The sequence below is a fragment of the Myotis nattereri genome, assembly GCF_964212035.1.
Source record: "Myotis nattereri genome assembly, chromosome: 14".
In the NCBI taxonomy this organism is placed as follows: domain Eukaryota; kingdom Metazoa; phylum Chordata; class Mammalia; order Chiroptera; family Vespertilionidae; genus Myotis; species Myotis nattereri.
The window spans coordinates 61,562,536-61,583,664 of record NC_138089.1 but is presented as its reverse complement, the minus strand read 5'-3'; the positions used below and the strand labels follow the sequence as shown (position 1 = coordinate 61,583,664).

The following is a 21,129-nucleotide window of genomic DNA, read 5'->3' as shown; positions in this document are numbered from 1 at the left end:
TGATATGGCCCAGCTCTCAGAAAGAGACCTATTTAAGGTCGAGTGGCACACAGATCAAAGGCAAAAATTACCAGGATTCAAAACCACTGTTTCGATATGAGAGGGGGACCATTGGATCTATTTTTCCTAGGGAGTGGATCCATAGTTTTCTTAACCTAAAAAAGAACCAAAGTTCTAATCTATTTATATATTTTAAATCTAAGCTCAAAACACAAATGAGACACATTCAAAGTGACAAATCCAACGATGAATGGATTTATCAAGTGCCAACTCTGTGCCAGGCACAGCACGTGAGGAAAAGCCAGACCCGAAGCCTGGCCTGTTGAGGAGCAGTGTGCCCACATGCACCCTCACAGAATCCCTCTCACCTATGGCTGATTTGCTCTTTATTGTGTCATTACAACTGTCAAATTTGGAACCTGGATAGGAGCTGATAAAAATCTGAATGGGCCCAGTTGGCGTGGCTCAGTGTCGACCGATAAACCAAGAGGTCACTGGTTCGATTCCCAGTCAGGGCACATGCCAGGGTTGCAGGCTTAATCCCCAGTAGGAAGGGTGTGTGTGTGTGTGTGTGTGTGTGTGTGTGTGTGTGTGTGTGTACAGGAGGCAGCCCACTGATGTTTCCCTCTTATTGATGTTTTTCTCTATCCCTCTCCCTCCCTCTCTAAAAATCAATAAAACATTTTTAAAAATTTGAATAGTGCACACACACTCTGGACTCCATTAAAAACAAAATTTAGTTTTGTATTTTTGGCAACTTTGAAATAATATCTAAAATTTATAGGCAAATAGAGGTGAGAATTAAATGCAACAGGAGTTTTCTGGACCGAATACTAGACCCAAAAAATGACAGATGGTAAAATTTGAATAAGGTCTTTAGACTAGGTAACAGTTAACAGTATATCCTGGGTTGAGTAATTGTATTATAGTTATGTACAATGTATATTTGGAGAAGCTTGAGTGAAGGATGGTACGAGAACTCTGTACTATCTCAGCACTATTTATTATTTCATAACCTAAACTTACTTCAAAATACAAACTTTTAACAATAGAGTAGGAAAAAATGATTTAAAAATATTAGTCTTGGGTGCTTTTGATATACAATCTGAAAAGGTCAGAATAGAATCTTAAGTAAATACCCCAAACTCTAAATCCACCCCAACTTACTTTTTGAGTCTCACAGTTTGGCTCACAGCTATGATTCATAAAACGAGAGCAATTTCCTTTCTGAGTGGCATCTATTATCTAGGGAGAGGGAAAAGGAAGAGTTAAAAACGAGACCTAAACATATACTTGCATTTTGCAAAGGAAAGGCATCAGGCAAATGTAAAATCCCATTCATTCCCAACCCCTTTCCTTTAGAAAACTCTCTCATACTTCTTTATTCTTCAGAGTGGTGACCATGTCCTCTGGAAGATCTGCCGACTATAAACATTTACCCACAGTCAAAATCATCTCCTTCATCTATCGTTCTCTCGTCTCCTTTGAGCTATTTCTTATACCCACTGTATTCCAACCTCACTTCATGTGCGTCACTGTATTCTCAGGTGCACCCCATGCCACAGTGCAACAGCTCTCAACCTGGCCTATCTGAGCGCCCTGGACCGCTTGCTACTGGGCCCATCTCCAGAGTTAGATTCAGCAGATCCTGGAGTCCATCGCTAGGATTTGCATTTCCAGACTGAATGTAGAGAGGCAAATATGAGAATCTAGGTAAATTCTATTAAGCCCGGTATTAAGGAGATTTGTAAAAGAAAAAAAAAAAATGTCAATATAATGGGCTTATTACTTTGAAAATGTCTAATAAATATTTCTCAGCTTTAATTTTCAATATAATAAATATTGACAAATATAACCCACATAAACAAAAACTCGTGGGGGGGAGGGGGGTCACTGATAATTGTGAAGAGCTGTAACAAGGCCGGCCAGTGTGGCTCAGGGGTGGAGCGGTGACCTATTGTATCAATAACCCTCTGAACGCAGCAAGTTCCAGATCTGCCCCACAGCACACACCCCCGGCCGCTCACCTCGTCATTCTTCAGGGCCATGAAGTAGTAGTGGATGTTCTTGTTCCGTGCGTACTCCTTCACCCGGGCTTTAAACTCTTTGTGGTCAAGCACCTCCCCACAGTACTCCAGGACAAAGGTGTTCCTGTGCAGAGAGAACAGCAGCTCCTGCCTAGGGGCACTTTCTTACATGGAAGATACATATGTCCGAGCAAAATCAGTGAATTTAAAGAAATATCCCAAAGGGGATAAAACTGGTACTGCACAAGACGTAGTAAAAATGTGTGTGAAGTACCTAGCATCTACTCCAGGCTAATTTCCTCCTTCCGAATACTTTTAAGAGTGTTGATTCTAAGAAGTTTTGATAATTTATACATAGTGCCAAGATGCATATCCTTATTCTAACTAGATATTAAAACAAACTTGCAACTCTGGTTTTCATTATCATGAAAAAAAAATGCTTCACAGATACACCTCTGAAGAAATGAGGAAGCCCTGAAAAATTACAGGCTTTATGTTCCAGGAAAACAGAAGGCAACGTAAACAAACACAGCAGCCCTTCTACTGCCTTTACCATCGAAGGTCTCGAACAACGTTAAAGGTCAAATATGCGGTTTCTGCCCTGGCCAGTCTGGCACAGAGGTTAGAGTGCAGCCTGTGAACCGAAGGTCTCCGGCTCAATTCCTGGTTAAGGGCATGTACCTCGGTTGCAGGTTCGGATCCCCATCCCCGATCAGGGTGCCTGCGGAAGGCAACCAATCGATGTGTCTCTCTCAGGTTCATGTTTCTCTCTCTCTGTCTCCCCCGAGTCCACTACCTCCCTTCCACTCTCTCTAAAAATCAATGGAAAAAATATACTCGGGTGAGGACTTTTTTAAATGCTGTTTCTCTGGCTGCGTTCTCTTTAAGTTTTCTCGAGCATTTATCAGTAATAATTATTAATTTCTCTCCGTGGCTTCTTTCAGGTACTTTCTACCCTTGATTGTTCTTTCCTTGGTTATTTACTTATTTTATTCTCTATTGAAATATTAAATTCTCATTCTTCCCCCCTTCCCTTTATTCTATAAGAGCTCATTCCCATCAGTGACTTCATGTATTACTACCTCCATGTAGTCAAATGCTTCTCTATGCTTTGGTCCCAAGACACCCTGAACTGACTGACCTGGAAGTCTTATCTTACCCCTTCAAAAGGAATATGCCCTCACTCTAACCAGAGACTTTATCTTATGTTTTTTTGTTAATCCTCACCCAAGGATAGAGTTTTCCATTGATTTTTAGGGAGAGTGGAAGAGAGGGAAAGACAGAGAAACCAGCTAGGGCTAACCAGAGATTTTTAAAATGTAAAAATGTAAACCATTTCTATTTGCTTACAACTTGTTGACATAATCAGTGTGCTAATTAAAGAAGAAATTAATTGCCAGTTGAAAAAAAATTAAACCCTTTTAGTTTAGAAAATAAAGCAGTTATTAACAAATGAGAAAAGAACAATTATATAAAAAAAGCAAACCTCCAAACAGGATTATAATGGTATTATACATGCATTTGTGCAGCAATCCATCACAAACACATCTAAATCTCAATAAATCAAAATCTATTACTCACAGATTAACCCTGAAAGGTCTAATTACTATCGTTATAAACAACACTTAAATGTTCCTTTCCAACCTCAGAAGCTTATCATTTGGTAAGAAATGTATTAGAATGACGACAAAATTTGAGCTCTCACACTGTTGGACTCTCCACTTCCAGGATTAGTCCCTTCTCTTGAGAAAAAGAAAAAGAAACATCGCAGGCTGACATGTAGGTTCAACATGATAATAACTAGCTAGAAGACATGCCTTATGCAGGACTTGGAGCCTCATTCGTAAAAACATATCCATTTCCTTTCCTAACAAAAACTAAACGCTCCTCCCTGAACTTGCTCAGGTAAAGTTCATGGAAGCCCTGGGACATAGGCATTACGCCTCATTTGACAGGCAAGATGGGAGTTAGAGAAGCTAGGTGAGCAGCACCAGTCACAAAGCCTAATGAATAACCTGGGACTCAAACCTCACCTGATTGACTGCTTGCCCCATCCTATATAATAAAAGGCTAATATGCAAATTGTCCCCTCAAGAGTTCGACCGACTGGGAATTCAACCGCTTGCTATGACGAGCGCTGGCCACCAGGGGGCAGCGTGGCATGAAGGGAGGCCCCAGCCAGCAGCCGGGGGAAGACCCCGGCTGGCAGGTGGAAGGCCCCGATTGGCCCTCATCGCTGGCCAGGCCTAGGGACCCTATCCGTGTGCACAAATTTCATGCACCGGGCCTCTAGTTATATTATAAAGATGCTTTTTGCTATTACACTAAAATATTCAATTCTGATGGCACTGCTCTCAAATCACCTCTACATTTAGAAAAAGTTCTTAAACACCAGAACCTGACCAACTATTAAATCACTCAGAGCAGAGACCTCATGCCATCTGGAATTCTGAAGGACATGTCAATATCCATGGAACTGACAGCTTGGGCTTGACGAAGCACCTAAGAAGAGTCTCAACGTCCTCAGGAACTTAGGAAGTGTAGGAAGCGTCACTAGACCCTTCAGCCGCCCCACCCACATGAAACTAAATGAGGTCAATGTGAACACATACAGTGCAGGCCTTAAAACGGGCTAAACTAATTCGCGATTCTTACAAAAGCTATGTCTCACACACCAACAACCAAAAGGAAAAAAAGAGTAATATCAAACTGCTTGACAGAGAGATTAAGCCCCTAAAGGCGGAGACCATGATTCTTCCTTTTTTCTTTTTAAATATATTTTTATTGATTTCAGAGGAAGAGAGAAGGGGAGAGATAGAAACATCAATGATGAGAGAGAATCATCGATCGGCTGCCTCTTGCATGCCCCCTCCTGGGGATCAAGCCTGCAACCCAGGCACGTGCCCCGACAGGAACTGAACCCAGACCCTTCAGTCCCCAGGAGGATGCTCTATCCACTGAGCTCACCCAGCCAGGGCAGATCCTTCATGTTTAGTTAATCTTTGTCTGCGTGTGACATTGCTCCTGGCTTGATGAGGTCTGCTCACTGAACTCCTTCAAATCTTTCAAGGCAACAATGCCGCACTGTGGCAGGCAGAAGGCTGAAGGGAACAGACAGGTGTCATTATCACTGCAAAGCTAGATGGCGACAGCTATGAACGGCTTAGGGATTAAAGGTAATGTCTGCAACTCCCCTTAAAATTCACCAAAAAGATGGATAAAGACTTGAGCACATGGAAAATATATAATAAATACAGCAAAATGTCAACAACTTCAGAAAATAAGTGGTGACTATACAGGTATCAACTGTTCAACTCTTTCAACCTCTCCATGTTTTTATAAAACATTATGGGAAAAGTGAGTTTTTAAAACTCAAACTTGCCGTAACCGGTTTGGCTTAGTGGATAGAGCATCGGCCTGCGGACTGAAAGGTCCCAGGTTCAATTCCGGTCAAGGGCATGTACCTGGGTTGCGGGCACATCCCCAGTAGGAGATGTGCAGGAGGCAGCTAATCGATGTTTCTCTTTCATCGATGTTTCTAACTCTCTATCCCTCTCCCTTCTTCTCTGTAAAAAATCAATAATATATTTTAAAAAAAACAAAAAACCTCAAACTTGTCCAAATGCCCATCATTTGTTCAATAAGCAGAATGTGGTATTTCACGTAAAGAAGGGCTGCTACCTGCCATGAACAGGTAAAGCTCCAGTGGGGGTTCTACTTGTGGGGAGATTCTATTTTCCTTTCGGGGATAATGAAAAGGCTTTGGAACTAAATAGAGGTGATGGCTGCAACTCCCCTTAAAATTCACCAAATATGGTGATTGTACTAAAGGCCACTAAATTAATGCATTTAAAAATGGTTACTCTTATTTCATGTCAATTTTACCTCAGATTTTTTTAAAAATCCCATTTGGTATATAATAACATTAAGTCACCTAAACAGGACTGCCTGCCATTCCTACAGTTTAAAACGAAAGGATTTTGACAGGAATTTGCTTGGGGGTTTTGGGGGGAATCTATCACACTTGAACACTAGCAGCTCAGCTCCTAATGCTTCCTCACCCTACGCATATCTGACAGTAGGTCCTTATTCACTGGTAGAGTGTTCCATTAGCATCTAAATAGTTTAGAACTAAAGATCTATGAATCTGGTATTACCATCAGCATATAAAAATTATATGAATTAGGAAGGTGTGGGAAACATGGAAATATTAAATCCCAGTATATTTTACCAAAGCAGGGTTCTGTCAGTAGCTAAGGAAAGGTGAAGAGCTGCAGAAAATTTTAACCTGCTATGTGAACCAATAAAACATCCTCCTCCCTCCCCCAGCCCCTTCCCTAGAACACGAAGCGTCTATGTTGCATCTAGCAAGAATTTACATTAGGTTTGAAGCTGTGTGTTTTAGTGAAACTCTAAGAGGCAGTGTTCAGCCATATCACCCACTACTATTCCTACAACAGAGGCTTAAGTCTAAATTGGAATTCCTTAAAAAAAAATTTTAAAAAAGACTCAAAGAGAACAGCCTGGCTGGCTTGGGTCCCTGAAAATCTGTATCTAGACCAGAGTTAGTTACTTTAGAAATGCACTGGACTAAACTGGGGAGTTCTATGTCATTAACTATGTTCAAAGGAAGCTTAGCCTATTATTTGTTTAAAATATTATAAAGTATCCAACAAAGTCAATATAGAATACAACGCGATGATTCTGTAGAGAAGGAAATATATGAGGTTCTGACTATCCCCTCTTCATATAATGAAATGTGTTTTTTTTCCTGGTTGGTTCCCAAAAGACCAGACTGATACAAACATCATTTCCTACTTTCACAAGAAAAACAGAATGATTTGGCTTTTAGAAGAACGATGAAATTTCTCAGGAAACGAAATTACCTGGTAGTGGTAGTCGTGGTGATGCTTAGGTTGTTACCTGTGGGGATTCCTGTGACTACACATAATAAACAGACTAAAAACCCTCGCCCCATTCCAATCCCATCTAAGGGTGGCCATGTGATTAGGATTCTGAAGGAATAGTTGTGCCTGAGTCCCTAGAATCCAGCAAATGTTTTTTCTACCTTTATTCCTTTTGTGTATTTAAATCATAAACACATATCCCCAGCTAGTGTTGCTCAGTGGTTGAGCATCAACCTATGAACCAGGAGGTCATGGTTGGATTCCCGGTCAGGGCTGCAGGCTTCATCCCCAGTGTGGGGCATGCAGGAGGCAGCCAATCCATGATTCTCTCTCATCACTGATGTTTCTACCTCTCTCTCCCTTTCCCTTCCTCTCTGAAATCAATAAAAATATATTTTTAAAAATGAAATAAACACATTTAACCTGTATTACTTAACTTTAAAAGAAAAAGGCATAAGAATATTTTAATATGTGACATGTGACAAAATTATGTTTAAAGGAAATACTGAATATGGTAGAAAAGAAAGTGAATCTTTTATTGCATTACATATAAAAAGTTTACATGCGTTAGGTGGAAGCAACATACAAATGTTTACTGAGTGTCTGTCAAGTATGCTTTAATTCTCTGCCTCAGTATCCTCAGATATTGTCTTCTACTCTGATCCAAAGTCAGTTTTATATAAACTAATATATTCTGTTCTTACTCCTTTTTACCTTTACAAAATTTCACAAGAATTTTGGGGATCTATAGCCAATACTTCAGCAATTGTTTGGAATGAAAAAAAACATAACTATTAGACAAAAAAGGACCTGCTCAGTCCAAATGTCAAAAATGTCCTTCTTTTATATCCATAGACAAGAGAGGTGGTTCCCTTACCCCACAAAAGTGGATTTTTTTACATACTAGCTACGAAGTGGTCATTCTGCACAATAATCATTATTAAACGTCAGTGTAATAGACAAATTATTTTCCTACAAAGTAATCAACTTCAGCAACACAAAAATGAGGTGAAAGGTGATGCAAACACCACTTACGAAGGAAGGTCTTTGGCAGCTCTCAAGCCCCAGCCTTTCTTCTCTGTGAGTATGACTTCCACATCCGCATGCTGTTTCCTCTGAAATCGTCTATTGGAACAGTAATCCCCATTTGGACACCGAGAGGAACTGTGAGAAATGGAGAACATTCATGTTGGCTCGCGTGCACGGCACAGCCCCCGCTTTACAGCGCCGTCAGCCTGTGTGTGGCAGACCCCGGTGAGCCATCCTCGGGAACCCTTTCCACCACGAAGGGGTCCTTGGACTGGAGGATGCCCTCCACAGTCCTGTCGCCTCGCCATCACCCCCTCTGGGTGTCTAGGACACATGTCCAGGCGTCCTCCTGACCACTCTGCAGGGCTCATTTATTTCCTATGCGGCACCTTCACTTCTATTCCACTCCAGTCATCATTAATCCGATCTTCTAAATGTAGCTAACTGATCTGCATTTAAGAGACACTAAAGCCATGAAACACCCTCGTTCAGAGTAAACACAATATAAAGGGCAAGTCCACTCCCATGTGTATTAGATGAAAATAATAAAATCAAACATTCACTAAATTCTCAGTATCCCAAACTGGCAGAAACAAAGGTTTAAATGCTGAGTAAGGCTAAAAAAGGAATTACCAATCACTTCCAATCCATTCTATTTTGTCAAACTAACAGTAAGTATGTTCACAGATGTTCAGAGGAGGAAGGTTCACGTTCGAGTGAGGTGGGGAGGGAAAGCTTTCAGAGGAGCAGGACTGAGGCAGAGCCTCTAACGACCCCACGACACGGACAGTGAGGAAAACGAGACGCAGCAGCGCGTCTGTGCGCAGAAACAGGAAGCAGGCCCGAGAGGAAGCAGAGCCAGCACTGCTACGGTGGCTGGCCAGGCCGGCGGCGGCTGGAAGATGGACAGGAAGGAGCTGCTTTACTGTGAGGGGCTCTGGATACCAGGCTCAATCTGAACACAATCCCAAGGACTTCCGAAGGTCTGAGTATGGGAATAACACGAAGAAAGAACTTCTGCACTTCATTCCTATGGAGCAAGGCTGCAAGGAAAGCCAGAAGACTGCAGAGACCAGGGCAGCAGTGCCAAGTCAGGGGAACAGGGTTCATTCTATGTCCCTTCTTCGTACATGTATATGGCATCCTACTTTTAGTTTAGGTCAAGGAATACTAAAAATGCTTTCTCTCCTTTTTGTTTACAGTATCTATGTTTTATTTTTATAACGTAACATGAGCAAAACCAAAAACTTAGCCTTGAAAAAAAAACATTCATTAACACTAAAAATAAGGTAACCATACCATAAATCACCTTTAATAGTCTTTTCATGTTAAAAAAAAAAGTATCAGACATTTTTTTAATGTATAGATATTCGCTACTTATAAAAAAAATATATAGAAGCAAATGCCTACCAATAGGGGATTAATACTTAGGGGTTAACTATGAATAGAATATGTAAGGCAGCTAAGGGAAAGATTGAGGTAGGTCCTTTATGCATGGCTCTGAATAGGTCTTCAAAGCATTTTTATTAAGTGTGTTTATGGCGGGGGCGAAGGGGAAGAGAACAAAGATTTTAAAAGTAGATACAGTAAGATTTAATTTCTGTAATAAAGAGTAAATATTTACTTATGTTGACATAGACATAAAACTTACCTGGAAAGACTACAAAGAGAGAGTGTGGTTTGGGAGAGAAATACATTTTATTTTATTAATTTTTTTAAAATAATAAGGTTTTATCTCATTTTACAGTAAAAGCTAATGAATAACAACACTTACCTCTCAAGACAAACATTATAAGAAATAAAAGGAGACCGGATAAAAATTAATATTACATGGTTAGCATTTTAGGGCTACTTTACAGAGCATTTACAATGTGTATTATAATCGAGTACAAAATATAAGGGAAAGAGCTTTATTGCTTATAAACACTCAACAAAAGATAGAAGGAAAAAGGTGAAATTGTGCTCTTCGCTAGTAATTCTCCTCAGTATTTCAAGACACTTCAGAGAGCTGAACAGAAGCAAAGCCTTGCCGGGCCCTTACCATTCGATCATGAGGAGGCGGTTGAGGCAGTCCTCCCCGCAGGCTATCTCACCCTGAGCTCTCTCCTCTTTAGAGAGAGGCGCGCACTCGCACTGCATCCGCTTAATGTCCCGATGGGACTTATTCTTCTTTCTATTGGGTAAAATTTTATAAAAACCGGTTAAACAAACCTCCTGGCAATGGCACTGCACACACAATCAAACAATGTGCTAACTCCCATTAGCTTCACACTCAATGATTCCGGTTACCTCAATCATTCAAAAGGAAGAAGACATCCAATCACTAGAATTTGTGAGACTGGAACATGACTAATCATTTTGCAAAAAAGATGAGAGGCGCCGAAACCGGTTTGGCTCAGTGGATAGAGCGTTGGCCTGCGGACTGAAAGGTCCCAGGTTCGATTCCGGTCAAGGGCATGTACCTGGGTTGCGGGCATATCCCCAGTAGGAGATGTGCATGAGGCAGCTGATCGATGTTTCTAACTCTCTATCTCTCTCCCTTCCTCTCTGTAAAAAAATCAATAAAAAAAAAAATTAAAAATTAAAAAAAAAAAAGATGAGAGGCAACATGAACCCTGGCAGATGGGACAACGGGTAAGTTCAAGTCTGTCACTTTGTACTCAGCCCCTATTCCCTAGTCCCAGTCAGCTAAGCCTGGGATTTTGTGCAATTTCACGTGTTAATACTCAACGTTTGGCTCAGGAGAAAAACAGAAAAACCCATGAGTACCAAATAGTGATATCGCTAATTAAAGAGTTTAAAAATCAGTCCTCAAGGATGAACAAATAACAGCTGAGACACAGGCTGAGGAAGAAAGGGCGTTGCTAAAAAAAAAAAAAAAATTTAAATTAAGAGTTTAACTCAAATCTTTCAGAGAATCTTTCAGCAACATCACATTTGTACAAATCCTACTTAAAAGAAAAATGAACTATTTAAAAAAGAATTTAAACCTCATTTACAAATAAACGTAAATGAATATAACTGTAGGAAGTCCTTTACACCAAAAGGGGGAGTTATTTTTAAATAGAAAAAAATTTCTGATGGGACCTAACTTTACAATGAGATCTTTTATCTCATCCACGATATAAAATAAAGCCCTGGCCAGTTTGGCTGTGGATAGAGTGTTACCCTGTGAACTGAAGGGTCCCGAGTTCAATTCTGGTCAGGGGCACATGCCTGGACTGCAGGCTCGATCCCCAATAGGGGGCATGCAGGAGGCAGCCGATCAATGATTCTCTCTCATCATTGATGTTTCTATCCTTCTCTCCCTCTCCCTTCCTCTCTGAAATCAATAAAAATATATTTAAAGAAATAAAAATTCCTCATCAAAAAAATTTTGAATACTTAATGGGATGACAAGGTTAAACTAGAGGAAAAATTTCCATAAGGAGAAAGTGGTTAGTTAGAAGACTACAGATTTTTTTTAAAAAGGCAGATTCAGCATATATTTATATTGGGAAAATGAGATTAGTGCAAGGGGTGAAAGCAAGCATATGAGAAGTTCTGGAGTAAGTAGAGGAATATGTTTTCATTACTCCTATTCTCATTATACCTTGTTTCATGTTAGGGGTTTGTGACAAACCATTTTAACATCTATTTCTAAAACATCTGTTCTGCTATTGCCAAATTTAACCTATTAACAATAGACTAAAAAGCCTGACAAACCCATATTCTACCCTAGTTCCAGCTGTACAAAGTAAAGACACTTCATTTTGAACTTTTTTGAAAAGTAGAGGGGAAAAATCGAAACTAACTACTTTTTACTTCTCTAAGAGTAGATTATTTTAGTACAACTTGGTTTCATCTTCTGCCAGTTTCACATGTAAAAGAAATTATTTAAAAATTGGTTGGCCGCCCTAACTGGTTTGGCTCAGTGGATAGAGCATTGGCCTGCGGACCAAAGGGTCCCAGATTTGGTTCCGGTCAAGGGCATGTATCTTGGTTGCGGGCACATCCCCAGTAGGGGATGTGCAGGAGGCAGCTCATCGATGTTTCTAACTCTCTATCCCTCTCCCTTCCTCTCTGTAAAAAATCAATAAAATATATTTTTTTTTAAAAATTTGCCGAAACCGGTTTGGCTCAGTGGATAGAGCGTCGGCCTGCGGACTGAGGGGTCCCAGGTTCGATTCCGGTCAAGGGCATGTACCTGGGCTAAGGGCACATCCCCAGTGGGAGATGTGCAGGAGGCGGCTGATCGATGTTTCTCTCCCATCGATGTTTCTAACTCTCTATCTCTCTCCCTTCCTCTCTGTAAAAAAATCAATAAAATATATTATAAAAAAAAAAAAATTGGCTGGCCTAAATTATACTTCTAGAACTATAAGGTAATGAGACAAAAAAGAAAATGAGACACCCCTCTGGGGATGGGGGGATCTAAATAAGTAAATACACGTTAAAAATCTACGTTTTAGATTTTTCTATTTATATTTTATCATGCAATTACATTTCCTACAATGAAGGTCATATATTCTGAATTGTTGAAAACTAATGTTTTAAAAAGGTTAAAATTTGTCAGATTATTAATGATGTTTACCTTTCTGTTAAATAAACATTTTCTTCAATCAGATCAAAGTAACAAGGCATCTTCCCCTGCTTGGCGCATTCCTTCCATCGCTGGGGGTCTCTGAAGTCCTCCATGACACAGGAAGGCCCGGCCAGCGCGGAGCCTGGGGGCGCTGCCGTCTCGCACAGCTGTGCCTCCACTCGCACCTTCTTTCTGTCCTGAAGCTCACCATCACTTTCAGAATCACTCTCCAATTCCTGCCTCCTTTTTTTAGGAGGCCCTCTATCTTTCATATCATTTTTTTCTAAGTTTTTTGAAAGAGCTTTCTTGTCATTTATGACTAAAGAGTCCTTAATGGAATTGCTGCTTATTTCAGGTGCTTGCACTGACCCCTTGTCCTGCTGAAGGGATACACAAAATTTACCGGACTGGCTTGAAAACTGTGATCCTACCCGAGGGTCCCAATTTTCTTCCTCTTCACGATCATCTGTTAAGGAATCTGGTACCTGACCTTGAACTCGATCATACACAACCCCAGTTCCAGGAGGTCTACCTGCTGACCTGGGATCCCAGTAGCCATTGCCTTGCCAGGAACTCCGTGTCCCAGCATAGGGCTCTGTGCCCTGCTGATACTTGTGTCCAGCACGGCCTCCATAGCTGCTGTCAGGCTGCTGGTACGTGGTCGTCGGCTTTTCTTGTGGAGAGAAGTCCCAGCCCATGTTTCTGAGCTCTTCCGATGAATGGAAGCCATCCACTCGGGAGATCTCGTAAGAGGAAGAGAAATTCAATTCTGTTCTTCCCAGTCTACTATCTGGCCTATCAGGGAAAGGGGTCTGTTGCCAACACTTATTTTGAACATCTTCAAAATCATCAGAAGAATAAAGTGGCAACTCCTCTTGCCTGGAAGCTATTTTGGCTCTCAGTGTTTCTTCAAAACCTGGGTGACCTCCAGGGTCCGACTTTACATCAGAGTGACTTGTACTATCAACTCCGTCACTCTGAGGGTGGGCAACCTCAGTCAGGTGGTTGTCTATCTGCTTTCTGCTCATCTGTGCGAAACACATTTCTGGACTCTTCTCTGTTCCTTTATGAAGGAAGAACTTCTCCGTTTGAGGACAGGCTTTACTTGCTATGCTCTCAAATTTTTCCTCATATGAATGCCTCCTTGGCTCCAATCTCTCATCTTCCCAGTGGTCAGAATAGTGTCTGTAACTGTGACTGCTCCGAGAAGAACACGGACTTGTTTCTTCCATGGGCAAAGTCGAATTCTTTGGCACAACCACCACCGACTGAAGACGGTTCCTGGGAATACTGCTGTCGTCAGAATCTGTCTCTTCCGAATCGCTTTCATCACTTGAACTTTCAGAGGAACCAGAATACTCTTCGTGAACAGTAGACACGATCTCTGAGGCATGACCACTACTGTCACACTTTAAGGTGTATGTCATATACTCGCTGTCTTCCGTGGTTAAATTCAACTCACAAGAAGAAAATACAACTTCTGAATCATCAGAAGTGTGTTCATGTCCTCTACCTCCTTCTTCATCTAGAGAGATTTCTGGTCTTCCTCTTTTATCAGGCAACATGCTATTCCCTTCTTCTTGAGCCTCATGCAGACATTTCCCAGAGAGCCCATTATTATGCCTGTTTTCCCAGGAAGCAACCCCCCTACCTAAAGCAGGAAGGCCACTGCCTACTTCTAGCATTTCTTTTTCTCCATGCTTTGCAAACTCTGTGCTTTTACTCTTCAGAACAGCACCCAAAACCGGAGATGTGTTCTCTCCACATTGCAAGAGAGCTAAACTGTCCACTGTTATTCCTGGTGGAAGACTCTGGAGAGATGAAGCAATGCCTGAACTCTCTATAGGTGGATATAAATCATCAAAATGATTAACAGAAGCCGAACTAGTGCTACCAACACTCTTATATTCCTTACATGCAAATTTTGAGTGCTGATCTGTCAGACTTCTATTATCACATATCACTGTTTTTGATTTCAAATGCACATTCATAAAGCTATTTGAAGAAATCTTCCTAACTGGAGGCTCAGTATCTTCAGCTGCAGAATGACACAAAGAAGGGTTGTTGTCATTTGAAGCACAATACACATCTGAATCTTTGGTTTTACAGCTAGAAACTCTCATATCAACTGGTTCTGTAGCTACTGTTTTGCAGTAATCCACAGTCATAACAGGCAAAGACATGAGTTTATCTTGGTGTGGTGACAGCGGAGGTTCTGCTTCTCTAAATGGGCTTTCTGCCTTACTACACTGCATGCAAGTACCGTCCAAGTCTTTTTCTTTACAACTGTCAATGTTCTGAAATCCATTTGATGAAAACACACATGCTTTGACCAAAGAGGATACCTCTGATCCAGTCACACTGTCATCAGAAGACATCAAGACAGTGTCAGTTTTAGAAGTGCAAAATGTTACCAAATCAGATTCTGCATCAGGAGATCCATTTATATTTAATTCCATGGGACAGTAACTTCTTAACTGATCATTTTTCACTTTAGATAAAGAATCTAATTCCTTAATACTATCATGGCTATCATGTCCTATAAATTCAGATTTAAAAATAGGCGGTTCTTCTAGCTTTTTAAAAGATGGTGAATCATTTAATCGATTTGATAGAGGAGGAGATCCCGTCTTTTCTCTTTCAGGAAGTTTACTAATCACCCTGACTTCACTACCCTTTGAACAATGAGTCTGTAAACTAAAAGAATGAGTGTGTTTGATTTCCTCAGTTAATTCTGCACAACAGAAAGAATTTTTTGATTTATCAGATTTGGATATAGATTTTGAAGGAGCAGATTTATAACGGGAAGCACTGTTTTCGTGCTTGGAATATGATGACCCCCGTCGGAATCCCAGTTCATTAAGGGGAGAACAACACCTTTTCATTGCTTCATTTTCTGAAGTCCTTCTGGATTCTCTTTCTGGTTTTGAAGAATACTTCCCTCTTTTCTCCATCTCTGAGTGAGATTCAGTTTTGCAGTCCCGATCGGATTTAGAATAGGACGATGATGTCCTTAGGTCTCTGTAAGAGGAATGAGATGAGGTGCGCCTTGAGTGTGTCTTTTTATGCTCATCTTCGGAATCAGAACTCTCTCGTGCCCTGTTATCAGTATGCGGCCGAGAATATCGTGCCCTCTCTCGATAAGGGGAACGGTAGCGACGATCAGAGTCATAATAATGGGATCGTTCCGACCGGGAATAAGATAAGCTAGTTCTAGAGCCTCTGTCAGATCTAGAACGAGATCTGCTTCGCCTTCGCTCTCTCTCTGATCTACATCGAGAGGACATATACCGAGTATCTCTTTCAAGTTTTGAGTAACTAAAATATTTGTCATCTCTTTCTGTTTTAGATCGGGAAGATTTCCCTAAATCCTCACTTTTTAAAGGTGCTACGCTCTTTTTTGAATCTCTTTCCTTTTCAATGCTTGCTGGAAATTTTAAATCATGTGATCTCTGACTTGAGGAAGTCCGGACAGAATCTTCATCAGATTCTGAACCAAGAAAGGTGCCTTCAGATTGTGAGGGTTTCTTCTTAGAACCTGTCTTTCTCAAGCTCAGACTCCTCTTAGAACTATCTGGACTTTCCTCCTCCTTCCCAATGTGGGAATCTTCTTTCTGTAAGGGGAGATGTGCTTGCTCATTCGAAGTCGGAGCTATGTGTTCTTCTGAACTATTAGATACAGTGTCCTGCTTAGTGTCCACTTCCGAAGATTCCGGTTCAATTGTAACTGGTGGTTCCTTCAAGGCTCTAACTGCTATATCTACCGGTGCTGTCATCAGAACCATTATTGGTGCATGTGGCAAGGCCACGGGCTCTGTTACTGGTGCTAGTGGTGAGGGTATTGTGGCTTGGGGGGGTGGAGGAGGTGGAGGAGGTGGAGATGAAGGTGGTGAGTCTACAGTTGTTGATTCTGCTATGACTGCTGGTAACGGTACTGTGGGCGGAGGTGATGTCACTGGTGTGGTCGTAGCTAGCAGTGGCCTGGATGTTACATGAAGCAGATGTTTCTTAAAATGAATTTTTCCCAATTCTACCCTTGATTTTGGTGGGGAAGAGTCTTCTGCAGTAGATACGGTCTCGCCAACGTCCACTTTAATTTTAGGGGTCAAGTCTACTGGAAGAGGTACAGCTGGGGAGGCTGGAGTATCACTTTGCTTGTCGTTGCCAAGTGCAGTCAGAAACCTGTTCGGCAAAGTCTTCTTTGTAAGGCTGAAGCTGAAGGACACCTTCTGTCGTCCCTGCTCCTCCAGATTGACTTTCGTCTTGGTGCCTTTGGGCAAAAACCGACTGGAAGCAACACCTTTGAACACCGGTCCTTTGATGAAACCTGTTTTCTGCACATTTTCAATCTTTGCCTATAAATGAACAAAACAAGCAGTTAATACTACAACAAAGTTACTTTCAAATGGCTATCATCACAGTTTTAAACATCAGGGAAATTAAGTCTTTTGTTTTTTAATGACAAACAGTATAACTTTCAATAAGTACTTTAGTATTTTTTTTCTTTAGTCTTTATTGATTAAGGTATTACATATGTGTCCTTCTTCCCCCCCCCCCCCCCCCCCCATGTCTGTGATCACTGGTCAGGCTTATATGCATGGATACAAGTCCTTTGGTTGCTCTCTCCCTCTTACCCCCACCATCCCCCACCTTCCCTTTGAGGTTTGACTGATCGCTGCTTCTCTGTCTCTGAATCTGTTTTTGTTCATCATTTTATGTTATTCATTATATTCCACAAATGAGTGAGGTCATGTGATATTTATCTTTCTCTGACTGACTTATTTCACTTAGCATAATGCTCTCCAGGTCTATCCAGGCTGTTGCAAATGGTAAGAATTCCTTCTTTTTTACCGAAGTGTAGTATTCCATCGTGTAGATGTACCAGTTTTCTGATCCACTCATCTGCTGATGAGCACTTAGGCTGTTTCCAAATCTTAGCTATGGTAAATTGTGCTGCTATGAACATAGGGGTGCATATATCCTTTCTGATTGGTGTTTCTGGTTTCTTGGGATATATTGCTAGAAGTGGGATTACTGGGTCAAATGGGAGTTCCATTTTTAGGGGTTTTTTTTGAGAAAACTCCATACTGTTCCCCACAGTGGCTGCACCAGTCTGCATTCCCACCAGCAGTGCACGAGGAGTACTTTAGTATTTTTAAAAATTAAAAACATACTCCAAAATTTGGAAAATAATAAAGCCCCAAGTACCCACCTATGTTCCACAACCGAAGCCTCCCATCTCACTCACTGTACAGACGAAGTCTGAGGCCTTTCTGCCATCTCTGCCTTGGCACACTATCACTCTCTGCCTGGGCCCAACCCATCAGGCCACGCTAACGTGCAGTCTGATCCCACTGCATGCGGGACAAGTACAAATACGATTTAAGAAGATTCTCCCGCCCTGACCAGTCTGGCTCAGTGGATAGAGCATCGGCCTGCGGACTCAAGGGTCCCAGGTTCGATTCCGGTCAAGGGCATGTACCGTGGTTGCGGGCATATCCCCAGTGGGGAGTGTGCAGGAGGCAGCTGATAGACGTTTCTCCCTCATCGATGTTTCTAACTCTCTATTCCTCTCCCTTCCCCTCTGTAAAACATCAATAAAATATATTTTTTTAAAAAAGAAGACTTCTCCCTCCATTATTAGCCAAACCATCAAAGGAAAGTTAAAGGCATAACCTAGGGTGTAGCCCAGAACTTCAGAAAAATCGACAACAGGCTCAAGCATGAATTAAAGATGGACCGTTGCCATCTGCAGCATTCTTCTAGTAGATGTTCTCTTATCAACTCTGGCTGTTTAAGAGAATAATTTTCCCCCCAACGTAGTAAAATCTAAAACCAGCTTTCGAAATTATACAGTGGCCATTCAAGTGGAACAGTAAGTATCTTCACGTGCATTCCCACAGAGCAGCATTCAAATACAGTAGGGCCTTAACTTACGAGTGTCCCGACTAACGAGTTTTTTTGAGATACCAGCTGTCTCTCTGCCGATTTTTTGCATTGAGTTGATAGAGTAATTTGAGTTAACGAGCTCCTTAACGAGCTTGGTCTCGGAACGAATTAAACTCGTAAGTCAAGGCCCCACTGTACTTATAAAAACAGATTCCACTTTTCAAATTAAATCTTCCCTGGAAGCTCAACCCGTGAAAACAAGGTGAGAAATGGTCTCCATTCTGGCGGGTGTGGCTCAGTGGTGGAGAGTCAACCCACCCACTCGGAGGACACTGGTTCAATTCCTGGTCGGGGAACAGGCCTGGGTTTCAGGCTTGATCCCCAGAAGACGGTGTGAGAGAAACAACTGATAGATGTTTCTCTCTACCTCCTTCCACTCCCTTCTTCTTTCTCTAAAAGTCAACAACATATTTTTTAAAAAAAGAAAAGAAACTCTCCAGAGCTGCCGGCTTCCTTTATCTTGCCTAAAGCTCTGGAAGTGCTAAAATTTAAAAACCATTTCCTTGATATATATAACGGCCCTCTCTAGAATAAGTTACTGTTGATCCAAAACCAAAATTAAACAAAAACCATTACTTCATTTCACATTCCAAATAGCAAAATTTTAAATGGTTTCAATTCCACAATTACTGAATAACTAGTTAAATTATACTTACCTCATTTTCTTCTTCTCTATTGTCATCCAGCCAAGAAAGCATGCAAAAGAATAAAAAAAAATCATAAATACTTAAAACCAATTGAAATGAAAGTTGTTTTTTAATTAAAACTTAGGATACATACAACCTACAAGTATATTCTATATGGACTATCCATCCCTTCACGGCCTCGGGTACATTTCAACATAGCAAATGTTTGTTTTCTATGCTAGGTGCTAGAAATAAAAGGTGAAAAAAGCTGCCCTAGATAGAGCACTGGCCCATGGACTGAAGGGTCGTCGGTTCAATTGCAGTCAAGGGCACTTACCTCGGTGGCAGGCTCAATCCCCAGCCTTGGTCAGGGTACAGGCAGGAGGCAACCAACTGATGTGTGTGTCTCACATCAGTGTTTCTCTCTCTCTCTGTCTCCTCCCTCCCTTCCACTCTCTCTATCAATGGAAAAATATCCTCAGTGAGGATTAACAACAAAAAAGGTGAATAAAGCTGAGTCCCCTGCCCTTAAAAAGCTTATAGTTATAAATACAAAATATAGTTTTGTTATAAAAGTAGGTACAAGGATAGAAATATGCTCAGTGCAACAGCAAAGAGTAAGATAAGGCCCAGCCGGGTGGCTCAGCTGGTTGGAGCAGCATCCGTGCAAAAGGGTTGTGGGTTCAATTCCCGGTCAGACAACCAATTGGTGTTTCTCTCACATCAATGTTTCTTTCTCTTTCTTTCTCCCTTCCTCTCTCCCTTCCCCTCTCTCTCTCTCTCTCTCTCTCTCTCTCTCTCTCTCTCTCTTCTTTCTCAATCAGGAAAAAAAAAAATCCTTGGGTGAGGACTAAAAAGAATAAGATTTAGTGAAAGGACAGGAATACAAAGAATCCTCCCTAAAAAAATGTAAATTTTTGAAAAATTTATTTGTAGGAAGACTGGGCAAAGGTACAGAGATTAAAACATAAAACTATTCATGTGAAAATAAACGCTAACAACTCCTGTTACCAGAGTGTAAAGTGTAAAGCAGGAAGAAGCCGTCAGTCAGGTGGAGGCGGCGGCAGTGGCCAGGTCCAGAGGCCAGGCTCTCCTGAGGAAAACGTATTTGGTAAGTCTTACGGGTCATGGTTCTCAAGCCTCTTCGGTGTGTATCCCATCGTTTCTTGCTGAGTGCTAGGTATACCTACTCTGCTGCACATCACAGCACGCCTCTCTCTGAGCTCCCAGTTCCCAGTTACGTCCTAACGAAGGTAACCACAATGACTTAGGAATCCAAAGCCAAAGGTCTGGTGTGCACAAGTACCCAAGGGCATACGGGGAAAGGAGAGCTACAAAGGGCTTAAGACTGACAGCCAGGTTTATATGCTAAGCAGGTGACTAAGCCGCTTGTGGCCCACAACAAATATTTTTGCACCCCAGCCAATATAACAGTAAGTAAGAAACATTTTAATCAGAATTTTGTAACTTAATTTTTACAATATCCTGTTATACATAATTATCATCGTGTTGCATTCATTTCCCTTACACACAGGCGCACCATTTCTCCCCACTAATACTAGCAGCGAATATTTTAGCAGCCAATGGCCACATCATTAGTCTTGGCCTCACTTGTTAGGTGTGCACAACAGGAAATATTTCGCTTTCGGAGAACAAGAAAAATAGGGTTATTTGCGTTACGCTTATTCGTTTGTGCAGTTATTCAGTGTCTGGTAAGTTAATGTTCAAGAAAAAATATTCATTTTTATTAAAATGTCCTATTATTTTATGTTAACGATGACTCATTTACTTCAGCCCTTTGTATTCAGCATGTCTCTACTGGAATAAACCTACGTTTCTAGGAAAACTGAAGCTTTTGGGGTTTTTTGTGGCCCACATACACTTACACCTTGTTCACCTGGCCCATGTTAGCCTTTGAGTTTGACATGCTTGCTGTAGGCTATGTAGCAAGACTGGAATACATACAATAATGTTTTAAATGGCCCTTAACAGAAATGTACAAAAAACCTTTCCCCAAATGTAGGCCT

At 41.3% G+C, this 21,129-nt stretch overlaps 1 protein-coding gene across 1 annotated transcript in view; it reads right to left on the bottom strand.

Annotated features, from left to right (window-relative positions):
* SETD2 (SET domain containing 2, histone lysine methyltransferase) overlaps nucleotides 1-20,620 on the bottom strand; it is a 65,424-nt gene extending 44,804 nt beyond the window's left edge. The window contains exons 1-6 of the mRNA XM_081106334.1: nucleotides 19,133-20,620; nucleotides 12,537-16,882; nucleotides 10,005-10,136; nucleotides 7,970-8,098; nucleotides 2,028-2,151; nucleotides 1,168-1,245 (exon numbers count right to left, since the gene is read on the bottom strand). Coding sequence (XP_080962460.1) covers nucleotides 1,168-1,245; nucleotides 2,028-2,151; nucleotides 7,970-8,098; nucleotides 10,005-10,136; nucleotides 12,537-16,882; nucleotides 19,133-19,174 — 4,851 coding nt within the window. The 5' untranslated portion in view covers nucleotides 19,175-20,620. The remainder of the gene's footprint in view (nucleotides 1-1,167; nucleotides 1,246-2,027; nucleotides 2,152-7,969; nucleotides 8,099-10,004; nucleotides 10,137-12,536; nucleotides 16,883-19,132) is intronic.
* Between the last annotated feature and the right edge of the window lie 509 nt (nucleotides 20,621-21,129).